This window comes from Chironomus tepperi, unplaced genomic scaffold (genome assembly GCF_022539635.2).
Source record: "Chironomus tepperi strain 1889 unplaced genomic scaffold, CSIRO-AGI_Ctep_v1 contig_337, whole genome shotgun sequence".
In the NCBI taxonomy this organism is placed as follows: domain Eukaryota; kingdom Metazoa; phylum Arthropoda; class Insecta; order Diptera; family Chironomidae; genus Chironomus; species Chironomus tepperi.
In genome coordinates, this window is record NW_027226459.1 from 1,836,412 (window position 1) to 1,850,506 (window position 14,095).

General features: G+C 33.3%; 2 protein-coding genes across 2 annotated transcripts; both read left to right on the forward strand.

The window, feature by feature from the left end:
• Window positions 1-8,112: 8,112 nt before the first annotated feature.
• On the forward strand, window positions 8,113-10,881 carry LOC139093735 (serine protease Hayan-like). The gene is made up of 5 exons (XM_070644562.1): window positions 8,113-9,518; window positions 9,608-9,836; window positions 10,009-10,264; window positions 10,370-10,536; window positions 10,599-10,881. The coding sequence occupies exons 1-5, from the start codon at window positions 8,588-8,590 to the stop codon at window positions 10,813-10,815; spliced, it is 1,800 nt and encodes a 599-aa protein (XP_070500663.1). The 5' UTR covers window positions 8,113-8,587; the 3' UTR covers window positions 10,816-10,881.
• Window positions 10,882-11,178: 297 nt separating this feature from the next.
• Window positions 11,179-13,327, forward strand: LOC139093736 (serine protease snake-like). Its single transcript, XM_070644563.1, has 5 exons — window positions 11,179-11,818; window positions 11,876-12,110; window positions 12,287-12,545; window positions 12,769-12,950; window positions 13,097-13,327. The coding sequence occupies exons 1-5, from the start codon at window positions 11,332-11,334 to the stop codon at window positions 13,308-13,310; spliced, it is 1,377 nt and encodes a 458-aa protein (XP_070500664.1). The 5' UTR covers window positions 11,179-11,331; the 3' UTR covers window positions 13,311-13,327.
• The last annotated feature ends 768 nt before the right edge of the window (window positions 13,328-14,095 follow it).

Sequence of the window (14,095 nt, forward strand, 5' to 3'; positions counted from 1 at the left end):
AATTCAATAATTTGATCATTCTCTAAGACAGCGAAGGCAGTGATGGACAACCTGTGAGTTACTTCAAACTAGAATGTCGAAAACTTCATGAACCGTATGATATGTACGGTTTGTATCGAGTAGCTATCACCAAGGTGTGCTTAAAGTGGACAAAATACGTCATAACCTATTCATGCCTAGTTAATGCCCGGTTGATTAATAGTTCTAAGATATGTTTGTCAACCCAAGTGCTCTAAGACCAATATAAGACATACCAGCTTACACAGGTTTAGCACCACTGCATCAAAAAAGAAAATAATGAAACAAAAATGAATTAAACTAAACAAATGAAAAGAAATGCAAGCAAAAAAATGTGTATTATGATCCAATATACACTTGTTTTCATGCTCTTTGAGTTGCTATTTTATTTATTCATTGAAAAATGCAGGTGAAAATTCATCAAAAGCAAGTGCTTTTATGATTAGATTCTGGATTAGACAAAATATGCATTTTTAAAGCTTTGTTGTTTAAAATTTGTATGTTTAAGAGTTGATTAGGCAGGAATATAGCTAGAAATTTTTGAGTTTGGACTGAGTAGGAAGAACGGTTTGAAAATTTGTATCCAGAACTCATCTTGCTTCACACTAGTTACATAGCATAGCAACTAAAGCTATGCAATATTCAATATTAGGATTATTAAACTACTAGATCTGTGTCTAAGTGCTTGTCCAAGTATAACTATGCTTTACAATCAATTTTAAATCAAGAAATTCTAATAAAATCATCCATGACATGAAATTTGAAATAATATTTTTATGCAGCATCTCAAACTCATTCCACACTTCACATCCATCATCTAAAGAATCATCTGACACATTCTCCCACTTAGGATAGTTCTTGCACTCATTTTTATCTTCAATACAAAAAAAGGAAGAAGCTGTACAAGATGGAATATAAATAAAACCGGATAATTAATCATTTTTCAAAAGCAGTAAGCCCGGAACAAGAAGAGAAGTTGTAAAAAAAAAAGAAAAGTTCAAAATCAAAATCTTTACTTAATTGACTTTATGAGTTTCTCTTTACCAGCACTTCATTTATTCAAGATAAATCTTTTCCTCTTATATTTACTCACTTCCTTAAGTTCGTTCCTCTTTTTACTTTTAAATGATGATGATGAAGTTGAGAAGGTAAAAAGATTTAGCTTCCATTGAACTTTTTTTCTTCCTCAATCTTTTTTTTTTTCATGCAAGGATAAGCTTTTTCTTCTTTACTGCATTTTTACTTTTTAAAAGTTTTTTTTTTTTTTCATAGAACTTTTCATGTTGGCTGATGTAGATGAGAATTCTATAATGAAGAATTGTTAATTATGCTCAACTTAAATCCCCTTTAAATGTGAAAGTTTTCTTCAGTGTAATTTAGTAAATTGAATTTTTTTTAGATTGCATCAATCTTCAATAATGAATTCTTATGGGATCGTTTACTCATGATGTGAGTAATGCATTCTTATTTGGGCTTTATTGGTCTGTTTGTAATGGAATTTTTGCAGGTTGTGAGTAAAAGGAGAAAAATGGTCTTACTAGGAAGTAATTTTACTGACAGTCATCATCCAAATCAGAAATGGCATAGAAATAGTCGAAAATTTGGTTCCAAGCTAGCTTAAACCAAGTCCGAAGCCTGGATTCAAGAGCTAAGTCGATCTGGTGTAAGATTTTCGGTGATTTCATATTTTGTCTATTCCGCATATTATAGAGCTCTAAATCCTTATTAATTCCAAATTACAACCATCTATTTCAGTTCTTCTTGTTCACATGTGTTTAGTAATCTTACAAATTTAAGTGCTGCTTGTGTTTACTCAAAATAAAATTACGACTTCTATGTTAAATGTGCATGTTTAAATTACAAATAAAGCTTTTCATATTTTATTTTTAAACAATTTATTTATTTATTTTTGTTCTGATTGATTCCATTCAGTTGAAACATTTGCTTGTAAATTTAAAAGATTCAAGAGAATTGAAAGGAAGCATAAAATTGTTATATTGGAAAATTTGGCGATGTAAATGCTCAGATGTGTGACACATATGCACGAAAATTTGTTGCTTAAAATTACTGATGGAAAATTTAAACAAAAAAATCCCCGAACAGCACAATCTTTAAAAAGCATAAAAATACTACTACGGTACGTTAAAGCGGACTATTTTCCTGGTAGGGACTGTGTTCGCTAGGGCACCGATGTGTCACTGTATTATCGGTGAAATACAAAGTCCCAATAACGGCATCATGACGGCTGATTTCAATCAATTCATTCGAAAAGATCATCTGTGCACCATGGTCTCCTTATCGCTGGGATCCTTCTGCCAACTACCAATACCAAATGTTTCACTGTCTCTATCTACAGCCTCTGTTCAAGAGAGTGTAGTGTTAAACTATGTAGCCGACTAAAGTCAGCATTTCCATAGAAAATTCGGCAAAAATGACATTTTACCATCCTTACTGTATTTTTCCCTGTTATTCAAGTTTGTCCCCTTCTACCCTAAAAATTACACAATACCTGAACAACTCCTTCATTTCAATTCCAGAAAGTCATCGAAAAACACATCAATTTTTATCATTTTTATCAATAAATCTGTTGACATCAATCGATAAATTGAAATCTCAATCGCTTATATTTGCCAAACAATTTACATCCAATATTCTATCCCAAAATAATGCCATCGAACTAAGAAAAGAAATCTACAATCATCAATGAAGAGAAGTAGAGCATCATTAAATTGACTTTAAGAGGTGCAAAATTAAATATAAGTCAATAAATCAAGCAATTGCTGCTTCAGTTTACACTCGAATGGAAAAATTGAGTGAAAATTTGTTGATTTGATGGAAAAAAAATTTCTCTTGTGAAGCGAAAATCGAGGAAATTTTTTATATTTTTATATATCCTTAAAGGAGGAAAAAATCTTCTCATTTTGATGCTTCGACAAACATCGAAATTTTCAAGATGATTGCACATTTTGAATGGAGGAACGAGAAGAAATCTTCTTTCTTTTTTGTTGTCTTCTTAGGAATGAAATTGCTTCTGTATGTATGCCTATTTATATTTCAAATGTTATTCGGTATGTGTACTTTTGAAATCAAAATCATATTTTATGAAATTACGTTGGGAAATATAATTTGTTCAGGGGATGGAAATGTTGGGTGATTTAGTGATTTGCAATGGAATTTGTCATTGATTGTTGAGAATTTGAAAGGTTCTTTTCTTCAAAACACGTTTTTTGACTGCTAGGGTTCATTGTTGATGCCTAAAGAATAAACTTATAAGGCATTTTGTTTAAAAGCAGATAATCCTGCGCTTTGTGCAGGATTCGCTCAAAATCTACAGATTTTTTCGAAACTTATACTCTCAAAATGTTAGAGATATTTCCAAAAAACTGAAGTGGATAATCTGAAATTGAAGATAAAACTGATACTGCTTATACTGTTATCAACTGGCTTCGATGCATGATCACGATTCCTAAATTCGGCAAAATATACTTTTTATCAAAATTTCATCAGTATAGTGCATTAAAATCCAAAATTGATCTGACCATACAGATCATCTGTGATCCATGACTTCTCTCAGTTGTCGTCTAAAACAGACTCTATCGCTGACTCTCCTTTGCCAGTTATCAATACCAAATGTTTGACTGTTTCAATCAACAGTCTCACTCCAAGAGTTCATTGGCCGCAATCCTGGCAAGGTTCAGCATGGCCCAGTAAGGTCTAGCAAAGTCTAGCAAGGCCTTACAAGGTCTAGACAGAATGCCGCATTAGAATTGTACCAAAATCAGTTTCTGTTGCTGTTGCTTTCAGGTATGCACTGAGTAAGATTGTTATAGTATAACACTGAATCACAAAGGGAGGCCATGGATCACAATTGATTTATACGGTCAGCGAAATAAGTAAGCAAGTATCACCAAAAATCAGTTACCCCACCTTGTAGCAAATATTTTCTCTCATTTTACTCGAAAAATCATTTTGCAATGCTTTTGTTGCCAAACAATAACAGACATTCTAGCAAATAAATAAATGAATAGGAAGGAAAGATAAAGGAAAGAGACAGTAAGAGATGACATTTCAAAAGAATGCATGTAGAGAATTGCTAGCTGGAGAATAAAAGACGTACAACAGTCATAAGAATGCAGACATACATCCAAGAATTTCAGGAATTTATGCTTTATGTACCTAAATAATTTTCATGATGGCATCTGCACATTTAGAAATGACTTTTCTCCTTCCAACTGCACATTCTACTTTTTTTGTCATCTCCCTTTCCATTCTTATGGCATTTTTCTATATATTTGTGACAGATTGAGTGGATTTTTTTTTTTTTATGCTAGTGCTGTTGTTGATGCTCATCTTCTGATTTTATGAAATGAAAATTCCTATTCATTAGTCTTTCATTGCTTGGCTGTTTTTTTTCTGTGTTCTATGACTATGTGAACATTTTTGCGTTATTTCCTTCTTATTCTTTTATTTATAAAATTTGGAGACTTCATGTGATGAATATCAGAGAAATATTTCCTTTGAGGAAGATATGTAAGAGAGTGAAAGCAAGTAAGGAAGACGCATAGAAATTCTGTCAGTGTACAGTCAGTCTTAAAAATGACAAATCGGTTAGTCGATCAAAATTCCGACTCTAGGACAGTGTGACTCTGATTTGAATCCGGATTCGGTTTTAATCCGACATCATGCGATAGTCAGCCATAGTCATGCTTTAGCAGTAGACTTGATGATGAGTTTCGGATCTATTAACCAACTTGTACTATTCTTGAGGTTAATCAAGGCTTCTCAACGTTTACCTGAAAGACATCATGACAAAATCATAGCCAAATTAGCGTCATATAACAAAAAATCGTCAATAAATTATGGAAAAAGCATTTTTGAGTCCATCGTTATGATATGTTGCTTGGGCTTGGTTTCAACATTACGTTGTAGCGGTAGACTAGCAAATAAGCTATGTTAAGTAGCTGTCAACCACCCTTAATAACCTAAAACATAAATAAAACAACTTGATGACCACCCTGAGTCCACAAAAATCACCCAATAAACATCAATACGCCCTATCCAATTCTTAACAATATCCATCTCTAATTTCCCATCAAGACAAAAAGACAAATTCAACTCAACAACCCAAAAAATGCACAAAATATTTCAGTTCTTCTTCAGTATTTCCACAAAAGACAGAGAACATCGAAATAAAATAAAAGAATTTTTTTTGTTGAGGGGTTGTAAAGTGGAAAAGCCGTGGCAATAAATCTAAAGATTTGTCTGTGATTACAAGAATTTTCTATTTACTTTTTTTTCTCTCTTTTTTTTTGCTTCTCTCAACGCGCGCCCTTAATTCCTTTTTAAATTATAAACACATATATTTTTTATACGCAACAATGTGGAGCATAAATTATGTGAGCTTTGAAATGGAGTGTTGAGAGTTAAAATTGAGATGGAAATTTAGAAGGTGGAGATTGAGGATGTTTTTGTGCTGATGGATTGGAATTTGTGGATGTTTGGAAAGCATGTGATGTAAAAATTGGTAGAAACTAGAACCATGCGGGTCTAGTGCTAGATTTTTCTGTGTCCTGTGCCTTCCTGGATATGTTTTGTCTTGAAATCCTATAGAAAATTGAATAATCTTGTCCAAAAAACGGAAGAATTGTGAATTGACTCCACAACCACCTTTAGGTACACACCCAGAAAGTCATATAGCAAAAGCATTAAAACTGCACCTCAAGGCTCAAAAAATTGGTCTTTCTACTGCATTTAGGACAAGCATAGATTAAAAATGCTCATTCCTAGCTTACCCTTGTGTAATAAACTATCAGAACAACCAGTTATGTATTCATTCTCATCAACGTGTCGCACATCGTCACTGCTATAAATCAACAAGCTGCTCTAAAGTTCAACAACCTCGCGGTTAAGTTCCCCTTTATGATTGATTCAATTTAATTAGTCGTCGCCTGATTACAGTTAAAATATGACAAACTGCGTCTCATTTGACACTGAAATAAATCATTCGTAGAAGTGATTCCAGTGGAGGCAAACAATTTTCACTCAAAATTCTTCAATCCTAAGATGAAAATTCCTTTCTTATTTTTTTTCGTTATCCTATTCTTTTCCCACACATGGATTTTCTGATAAACATAAATTTTTATTACCAAACATGTAATACATTTTGGCATTTCATCACCCACATATATACAGCACACACATAAACCATCACCCAGCGCTGCTGCTTTTTCTTCGCCCTTTAATTTTAATTCATTTAACTTAACAACAACTGCTAACACATCATGTTGCTGCTGCCATACATTTGTTATCAAATGAAAGTACAAAAAAGACCTCAATATTTTAGCACAACCATTCATCCATCCATTCAGCTTGCTCATTTATTCATTCATTCCTCATTTATATCGTTCAGTTTGCTCCTTTTTGGTGGTTAATGATGTTGGAAAAAATGTAGATGAAGTTGGTGTTGTTGAGGGAGGTTTGGGTGGATGGAGAGAATAGTTTAGATGGACAGAGGTTCAATGATTTTCTGTATGATAGTTCGTCATGGCTAGTATGATTTAATGCCATGATTCACTCGGTATGCTTAAAAAAGTGACATATGAGGATGCATGGTTCGAATTATGGTAAGTTTAGGTTTCCGAATCTCGAATTTTTGGTTCCTATACCATTCCACGAGACTCAGTTATAAAACTACAAGACTTAGAGGTTTTGTACCTAATTTTCATTTTAAACTTCAAGTTCTTGACTCGGTTCTTCATCTTAGGTCACCCAGGACCCCAATTTTGTCTGAATCAAGTTCATTAAGCAGCTGAAGCTAATCCAATCTTTTGAAAAATCCCAAACTAGAAAATAGAAGTCAATAACCTATAAATATACAGAAATGCGCTTCTATCCCCCACAAATCACAAAAATTCCTTACTTGTTCCTACTTTTTGTTCTTTGGTTATGAAAGATTTTTTTTTTTTCATTTCCTTTTTCGCTGAATGAAAAATTTAACTTTTCTTGTGTTTAACGCCAGCATCAAGTATGACGGTGTGAATACAGTAGGATAAAAAAAATTATTTTTTCATCCGTTTATTTCCCTCCTTCAACATTCGCTCAGCACATTTTAAGACATACCATGCTACAGCTATGGTTTTGGTTGGTGTGTAACACGATGATTAATGAAGGGTAAAATTAGCTTCAGAACGATTCATTAGCACTAAAGCGAAGCGATTTTTTTTCCTCCTTTTTTTTTCATTCTCTTTTGTTGCTGTTTTTTCACTCCTTTATTTGTGCATTGCACTTTTTTCTGTTCCTTCTTTTTTGCTTTTAACACTTTAATCGTTTGTAATTTTCATGTGATGAAGGATTTGCTGTAAATTTGTTCGTTCCTTTTGAGCTGTTTTCGGGGTTTTGATGAATTCTTTGGGGTTTGTTTGTGAATGATGTCAAGATTTTTAGGGGAAACATTAGGTTCAGTATGAGGATTGCAGTATTAATATCCATTTTACAGAGTAAGGACCTTTAATCCCCCCAGAAAGTGTATTATCTATATATGGCACTTTGCAGTAAAGTCGAACAGTCCCCAATAGCTCAGTGGTAGGAGCATGGGATCGAAAATTGTTGGACTTGGGTTCGAGTCCCACTCGGAATCCGTTATTTAGAACTTTAGTTTTTCTTACAGTCAAAGTAGTAAGTAGTAAATGGGTAGTGAAGTAGTGAAGCCTTAATGGAGAAATTCGTCATTTTCGTCACTGTCTGTCTTTATAGACAGACTTTCCTGAACAGCACAAGTGGACTAATTAATCCAAAATCAGGTAGCAGGGCGACGTGACTCTGACTACATGTCGGCGTGACTCTGACTTGCAGCCGGACTTTTAAACCGAATCAGGCATCAAGTCAGATTTAAGAAACTTTACCAGTGTCAGCATCTTGCCTCGAATCCAATAACAAAAGTTATAATTAATTACAAACATGCAAAATACTCCTCTTTCTCCCATTTGCATCAATCTCAAAAATAGAGAGCAGTGAGAGTTAATTTTAAATCGCTCTAGATTTTTTTTTTATACGACTTTTAATCTGGTTTTACCCGTAAAGTTGATAAAGCTTGTATTTGCTCCCAGAACTTGATTGAATCATCATCATTTATTAAAATTTCTCACGGGAATCTCAAGTTTGTTTTCATTTTGAAACTTACACGCGAGTAGTAAAGTTACATTTTAAAATTAGTGCTGTAAATTAGTTCCTGTATAAAGATTAGAATTTAAATGTGAATGTCAGTGACAATTTAAAAAGAGTGAATAAACTTCACATTTAAAATAAAATCGAGCATTTGATGCAAAAACCTTTATCAAGGTTTGTTGTTGTAAAAGTGATAAGAACAATTTGTTAATTACAGTGTGCGTCTTACTGATTAATCAATGAATCTCAAGTCACACACATAATAGAAACCAAAATAGTATTTAATTTAAAAAGAAGCATCAACCCCTACTACAGGCTGAAAAAAGGTGTCATTTACAACATTTGGGAATTCCAAAACATAATACAAAATCGCATGACTTCAAACTAGTTTTTAAATTCGCATAAAATGTATACCGTAAGCACATTCGCACTCACGCTCTCTATCTCATCAATATTACTCATAACTGGACAGCGGATAGAATACTTAAATGGATTATATGAAGATCAGCAATGTCCATTAGAAAGTGGATCATATGGAAGATGTAGAAAAATATCAGACTGCTTAACAGATTTCGAAATTCACAGACGAGATAAAACTGTACTTAAAGTTTGTAGTTTTTCAAGCAATCCACAAAGTCATTTGATTTGTTGTTCGCAGAATGTCAACGAAAATGAACAAATTTATGATTCAGAACAGACGACAAAATCACAACCAATAATAAGACCGGCGGTGACTACAACAACACTAGTTCCAACAACAACAACAACACCAGCTTGGTCAACCACAACAGATCAAACTACAACAACTACGGAACGAACTACAACAAGGCCAGTCCAAACCACAACAACCACGGAACGAACTACAGCAAGGCCAGTTCGAACCACAACAAGACGAACTACAACAAGACCAGCCACGACGACAACAACAACAACAACTGACAGAATTATAGCAAATATTCGATCTACAACAAGACCAATCTGGTTAGCAACAGAAGAGCAAACAACAACGAAAAGAATTCGAACAACAACAAGAATTCGTAAGACAACATCAACTTCTACAACAGAACCAACACTAAACTTTAGAGGAGAAGAAGATGATAACAGGGAAGGGCAAGGTCAAGATCAAGATGGTATAAAATATGATCCATATCAAACAACCACAGAGCAAATGGAAGAAGAATTTGATTTAATAGACTTTGAGAGCTGTCGGGATGGATTGCTAAAATATAGAAATCAATGGATTAATACAAATAATTTTGGAAATGCTCTTGCTGATAAAGTAATACCTTTAAATAATGAAAATTGTGATTTATTAAATCAATGGAATCTGGAATCAGGTACTGTTGTAAATTTAGAGTTTAAAGTCGAATTGGAGCTCTGTACATCCACTCGTAAACTTGAATAAATTAAAGCATTTCTTTTTTAGGAACGACAACCCAAAATTTCTACTCATGCCGTCCAGCACGAGGAAGATACTTCTTAATTAATAATTCAAAAAGACAACCTGAAAAACCTAAAGTTAGAGAAGGATTTCGTCCAAATATGGCGGCAATTGGATGTATCCTTAATAATGGAAAAACTTCATACAGATGCTATGGGTCGATAGTCACGGAAAAGTTTATAGTCACTGCTGCACATTGTCGGGATTTAGAAGAGTGAGTTGATGATTTTATGGTAGAAAATAAGTGTCGAATTGAGGTTGTTGATCAGTTGCATATGCTTTGGTACAAAGGGGATAGCTAGCTGTGAAGCTGATCTCATATTCTCATTTATAGACTCTAGCACGCTACCCTAAGATCATCTAAATAATTAAATGATTCATTTTAGCTTACCACCTCCAACCACAGTTCGAGTCGGTGATCGTTATTTAACTAGCTTGCAAGACGACGAAAATGCACAGCAACTGAAAATTCTGGAGTTTATTGTCCATCCGAAATACACTCCAACATTAGATTATAATGATATAGCAATGATTGAGACAGCGGAAAGGATTATCTTTAATAACTTTGTTGTTCCAGCATGCATTGGAGGAGTTAATGATGTTAAAGTTAATGACTCCACTGTTTCTGGATATGCAGATGATGTAAGTTTTCTTACAAATTACAATTTTTGAGTTCCTGTCTGATTATTGGATCAGACTTAATTTTGGGAATATTCAATAATTTAAGATGCGCTTTGTGTTAATTAGGCTGATGGAAACTTAATGAATACCTTAATGGAAATGGACGTAGAAATAATTCCAAATAGCGAGTGTAATAAGTTTTATGGAAAAGATCAGCAACTGCCCTCTGGCATTGTAAACAGTCAAATATGTGTGAGGGGTAAAGCAACAAGAAAGGACATAAATGACACTTGGTAAGTCAGTTGATCAGCTTAATTCTTATACATAATTAACAACTTTCTTAAAAATATTAAAGTTTTGGTGAATCAGGAAGTCCCTTGCAGTTCAGCAGCACACACGATATAAACGATGAAAATTACGAATCCGAATATATTTTAACTACTTATGAGACATCCACACTTATAGGAATTCAATCATTTTCAACTAGTTGTGCGCTTGACATTCCTTCTGTGTATACAAGACTTGATTTTTATAGAGATTGGATAAGATCTGTAATAGAATTCATAGAATGATAATAATGTATGTTTAAATTTAGATTAAATTAATTTATTTAAAATAATAAAATTCTGTAAATATTATGAGATTTTTTTAAATATTAAATTGAAGCATTTACTTACTGGAACTATGCTCAATGAAATTGCAATTACCGTCAGGGTACCTTCACATCTCGCAACTATCACAACAATGTTTCTTATCAACTACGTATGATGATCGCGCAACACATCTAAATAAATGTTTCATCAGCTTCAAGAAGTTTCAGGGACTTCAACACATAAATTTAAATAAAAAAACCAGAATTCAAGTTTTTTTCTCACCACTACATGACATGATCAAAAAAGCAAACAATGAACTTGATTCTCATAAGACACTGATGTTAGTTTTCAGCGACTTTTGGCCAAGAAACATCATTATTGGCAAGTGATATAGTTATTGGCAAGTGATCGAAAATTATTAGGCAACAATTAATTAAGTGAAGTTACATCCATCACATCTGTTCATTTAGTTCGCAGACTTATAGAACCATCACCATGACTCACAAATTTATTTTCGTATTCCTAACAATGTTGACATTTAAATCGAATGCTCAACACATCACCTATTTGAATGGTTTATATGAAAATTCAAGTTGTGAAATTGATACCGGCATTTACGGAAGATGTCGCAAAACGGCAGACTGTATGACTGAATTTGAAACCTATCGAAACAATCAAACTACTCTAAAGGTTTGCAGCTACGATAATAATCATGCAAATACTTTGATATGCTGTCATGATGATTTGGACTTGGACATTATAGACGATATCCTGGAAGATTTGGAATTAGCTGATAAATTGTCAATGAATCCAAAGAAAAGATCCGAGATCATTGACTTTGCGATTTGTCAACAAAGATTTTTGAGATTTCGAAAGCAAGCCATCAATATTGCACATTTTGAAGATGCATTTTGGACTGGAAAGATTCCACAAACTGAAAATAATTGTATAAGGATTAATAATCTCAACAAAAAGTTCAGTCGTAAGTTATGCTACTTAAAAAATATATGATGATGTCCATAATTATTATAAATTTCAGAAAATAACTTTTGGGACGGTGCTTGGTATGGATGTGAATATCATAACGGTCAATTCAAAAGGACTAAAACATTTCCTCATTTTGCAAAATCCAAAATTATTCAAAGAGTCATCAGACCTAACAATGTAATTGTTGGCATAAAGCAACAGAATGGTAGAATTATGGGAACCTGTGGAGGATCAATCCTGTCACCAAGATTTGTAGTCACTGCAGCACATTGCGAGTATCATAAAGGGTAAATTAAGTTTTTATTTTTCTTGAGTTGACTAAAGTTACAGCCAAAATCAGAAGGCCTGCGCATGCATCTAAATAGTAGGAAATGCAGGCCTGCAGTTCGTGACTGAACCGTACATAAAACTCATTTTTGTCGACTAAATTTTATTAATATAAATTTTAATTTCCAAATTTAAGCAAGAAAGTTGACTCTATAAAAGTAGGAGCTAAAAATGGTGGACCTAAAAATAATGTTAATAATGAGCAGCAAATCCAAATTCGGAAGTTCATCGTTCATCCAGACTACAAACCGTCTTTAGCTTACAATGATATTGCAGTAATCAAAACAGCTGAGAAGATAGATTTTAATAAGTTTGTTATACCTTCATGCATTGCTGATCTTGATTCAGAAAGGATTGGACTATCTAATGATTTGACAGCTGGAGGATATGAGTATGTAAGTTGCTATATGTTGAATTTTGGCTCTTTGTGTTTTAAGGATGTCTAGCTATAAGATTGACATATGATGTAAAAATTGGCAAGTAATCTAACACTAGGAAGACGTGGCATATAGCCGACTGTGGTGAAATCAGGTCAGACTTACATCGACCTAGTGCTGGATTCTTTCAATTTTACGCCGTATGTCTTCCAGGCAGACGATTAATAAACGATTATTTTAGTCAGATGTCGGAGCAAAACCAAAAATCATGTTAGAACTAAAAGTTGACATTATATCGAATAATGAATGTAGCAACAGTTATTATGGCTTTGAGTCTATGCCTAATGGAATAATTGACAGTCAATTTTGTGTACGAAGTCCAAATGAAATACATGCAGAACTGCAGGAACATCCCAATGCTTGGTAATAAACTTAAATTTTCCTGACAGGCCAAAAATACGTTAAAACTAACTGATGGCATGTTAATGTCTAGTTCTAACGTATTTTTATCCATTCTGGTTTGAATTCTTGTTCAATTAATCAAGTATGTTTAATTTAACATCCAACAGCTTCGGTGACTCAGGTAGTGGTCTTCAGTACAACACAGCATTTGAAAAATTTCCAAAAAATTATACACAAAATTTCTTATCAAAATACTTTTTGACATCAAATATCATTGGAATTGCTAATTTTAAAGTGAATTGTGGATTTGAAGCACCTTCTGTATACACAAAAATCTCTTATTATGTGCCTTGGATAAAATCTGTAATTGAAAGTCATTAAAATTGAATGAATATTGATTGTGACTTAAAATTCTTGCTGTGAATCCAAAACTATACTCATATCGTAATTGGATGAGTTCTGCCATTGAAAGTAACTGAATCAAACATTTGAAGTTCATATCAAAATTCCTAAGGCTCGTCCTACAGCGCCATCTATTGAAAATTTGTACAAATTCAAATTTTGCCATAAATATTTTCAAATTTTAAAAAACCGTTAATCTCATTCTAAACTTTCATCAATCCTAGATGCTATAATTACTTTCCTATAATTTTGCATTCAAAAAGACAACCAAAAAAGGAAATCTGAAAGGTGTTCAATAAGAAAACAATTTTCAATAGAATTGTCTTAAAGTGTCCCACAGGGAATTGTTGTGTCAACATATATTGTGACTTCTTATTTTACTTTCAATCAAATATCGTTCAATGTGGCCACATATAGTAGAATTCTGGGACATTTTTCTACAACAATTGAATATAAGACAATAAAAAAATGGGATATAATAGCCACATAGTGATATAGATATTCTCTGTTTGGCTTTGTGTTGACATTTTCAAATTTTACAGCACGATCTTTTTGTCTCAATTTCCAAAAAATATCAATCCTAGATTCCATTCAGTAGAAATCTTCATTATTATTGCAAACAGCAGCAACAAACAGCATCAGTAAAATGTTTTGTTTGTAAATTGATCACCAGACCACACATTTGTAAGTTTCGACTGAAACCGATACAGTTGCTGATGATATTTTTTGGTGCTGCCACTTTGCCAGTCAGTTTCATCACATTA

Bases quoted from the DNA above. Each gene is read 5' to 3' on its own strand.
- LOC139093735 (XM_070644562.1), top strand. From the start codon at position 8,588: ATGTATACCGTAAGCACATTCGCACTCACGCTCTCTATCTCATCAATA. The intron at 9,519-9,607 runs GTACTGTTGTAA...TTTCTTTTTTAG, and splicing joins TCAATGGAATCTGGAATCAG to GAACGACAACCCAAAATTTC. The intron at 9,837-10,008 runs GTGAGTTGATGA...GATTCATTTTAG, and splicing joins CATTGTCGGGATTTAGAAGA to CTTACCACCTCCAACCACAG.
- LOC139093736 (XM_070644563.1), top strand. From the start codon at position 11,332: ATGACTCACAAATTTATTTTCGTATTCCTAACAATGTTGACATTTAAA. The intron at 11,819-11,875 runs GTAAGTTATGCT...TATAAATTTCAG, and splicing joins TCTCAACAAAAAGTTCAGTC to AAAATAACTTTTGGGACGGT. The intron at 12,111-12,286 runs GTAAATTAAGTT...TCCAAATTTAAG, and splicing joins CATTGCGAGTATCATAAAGG to CAAGAAAGTTGACTCTATAA.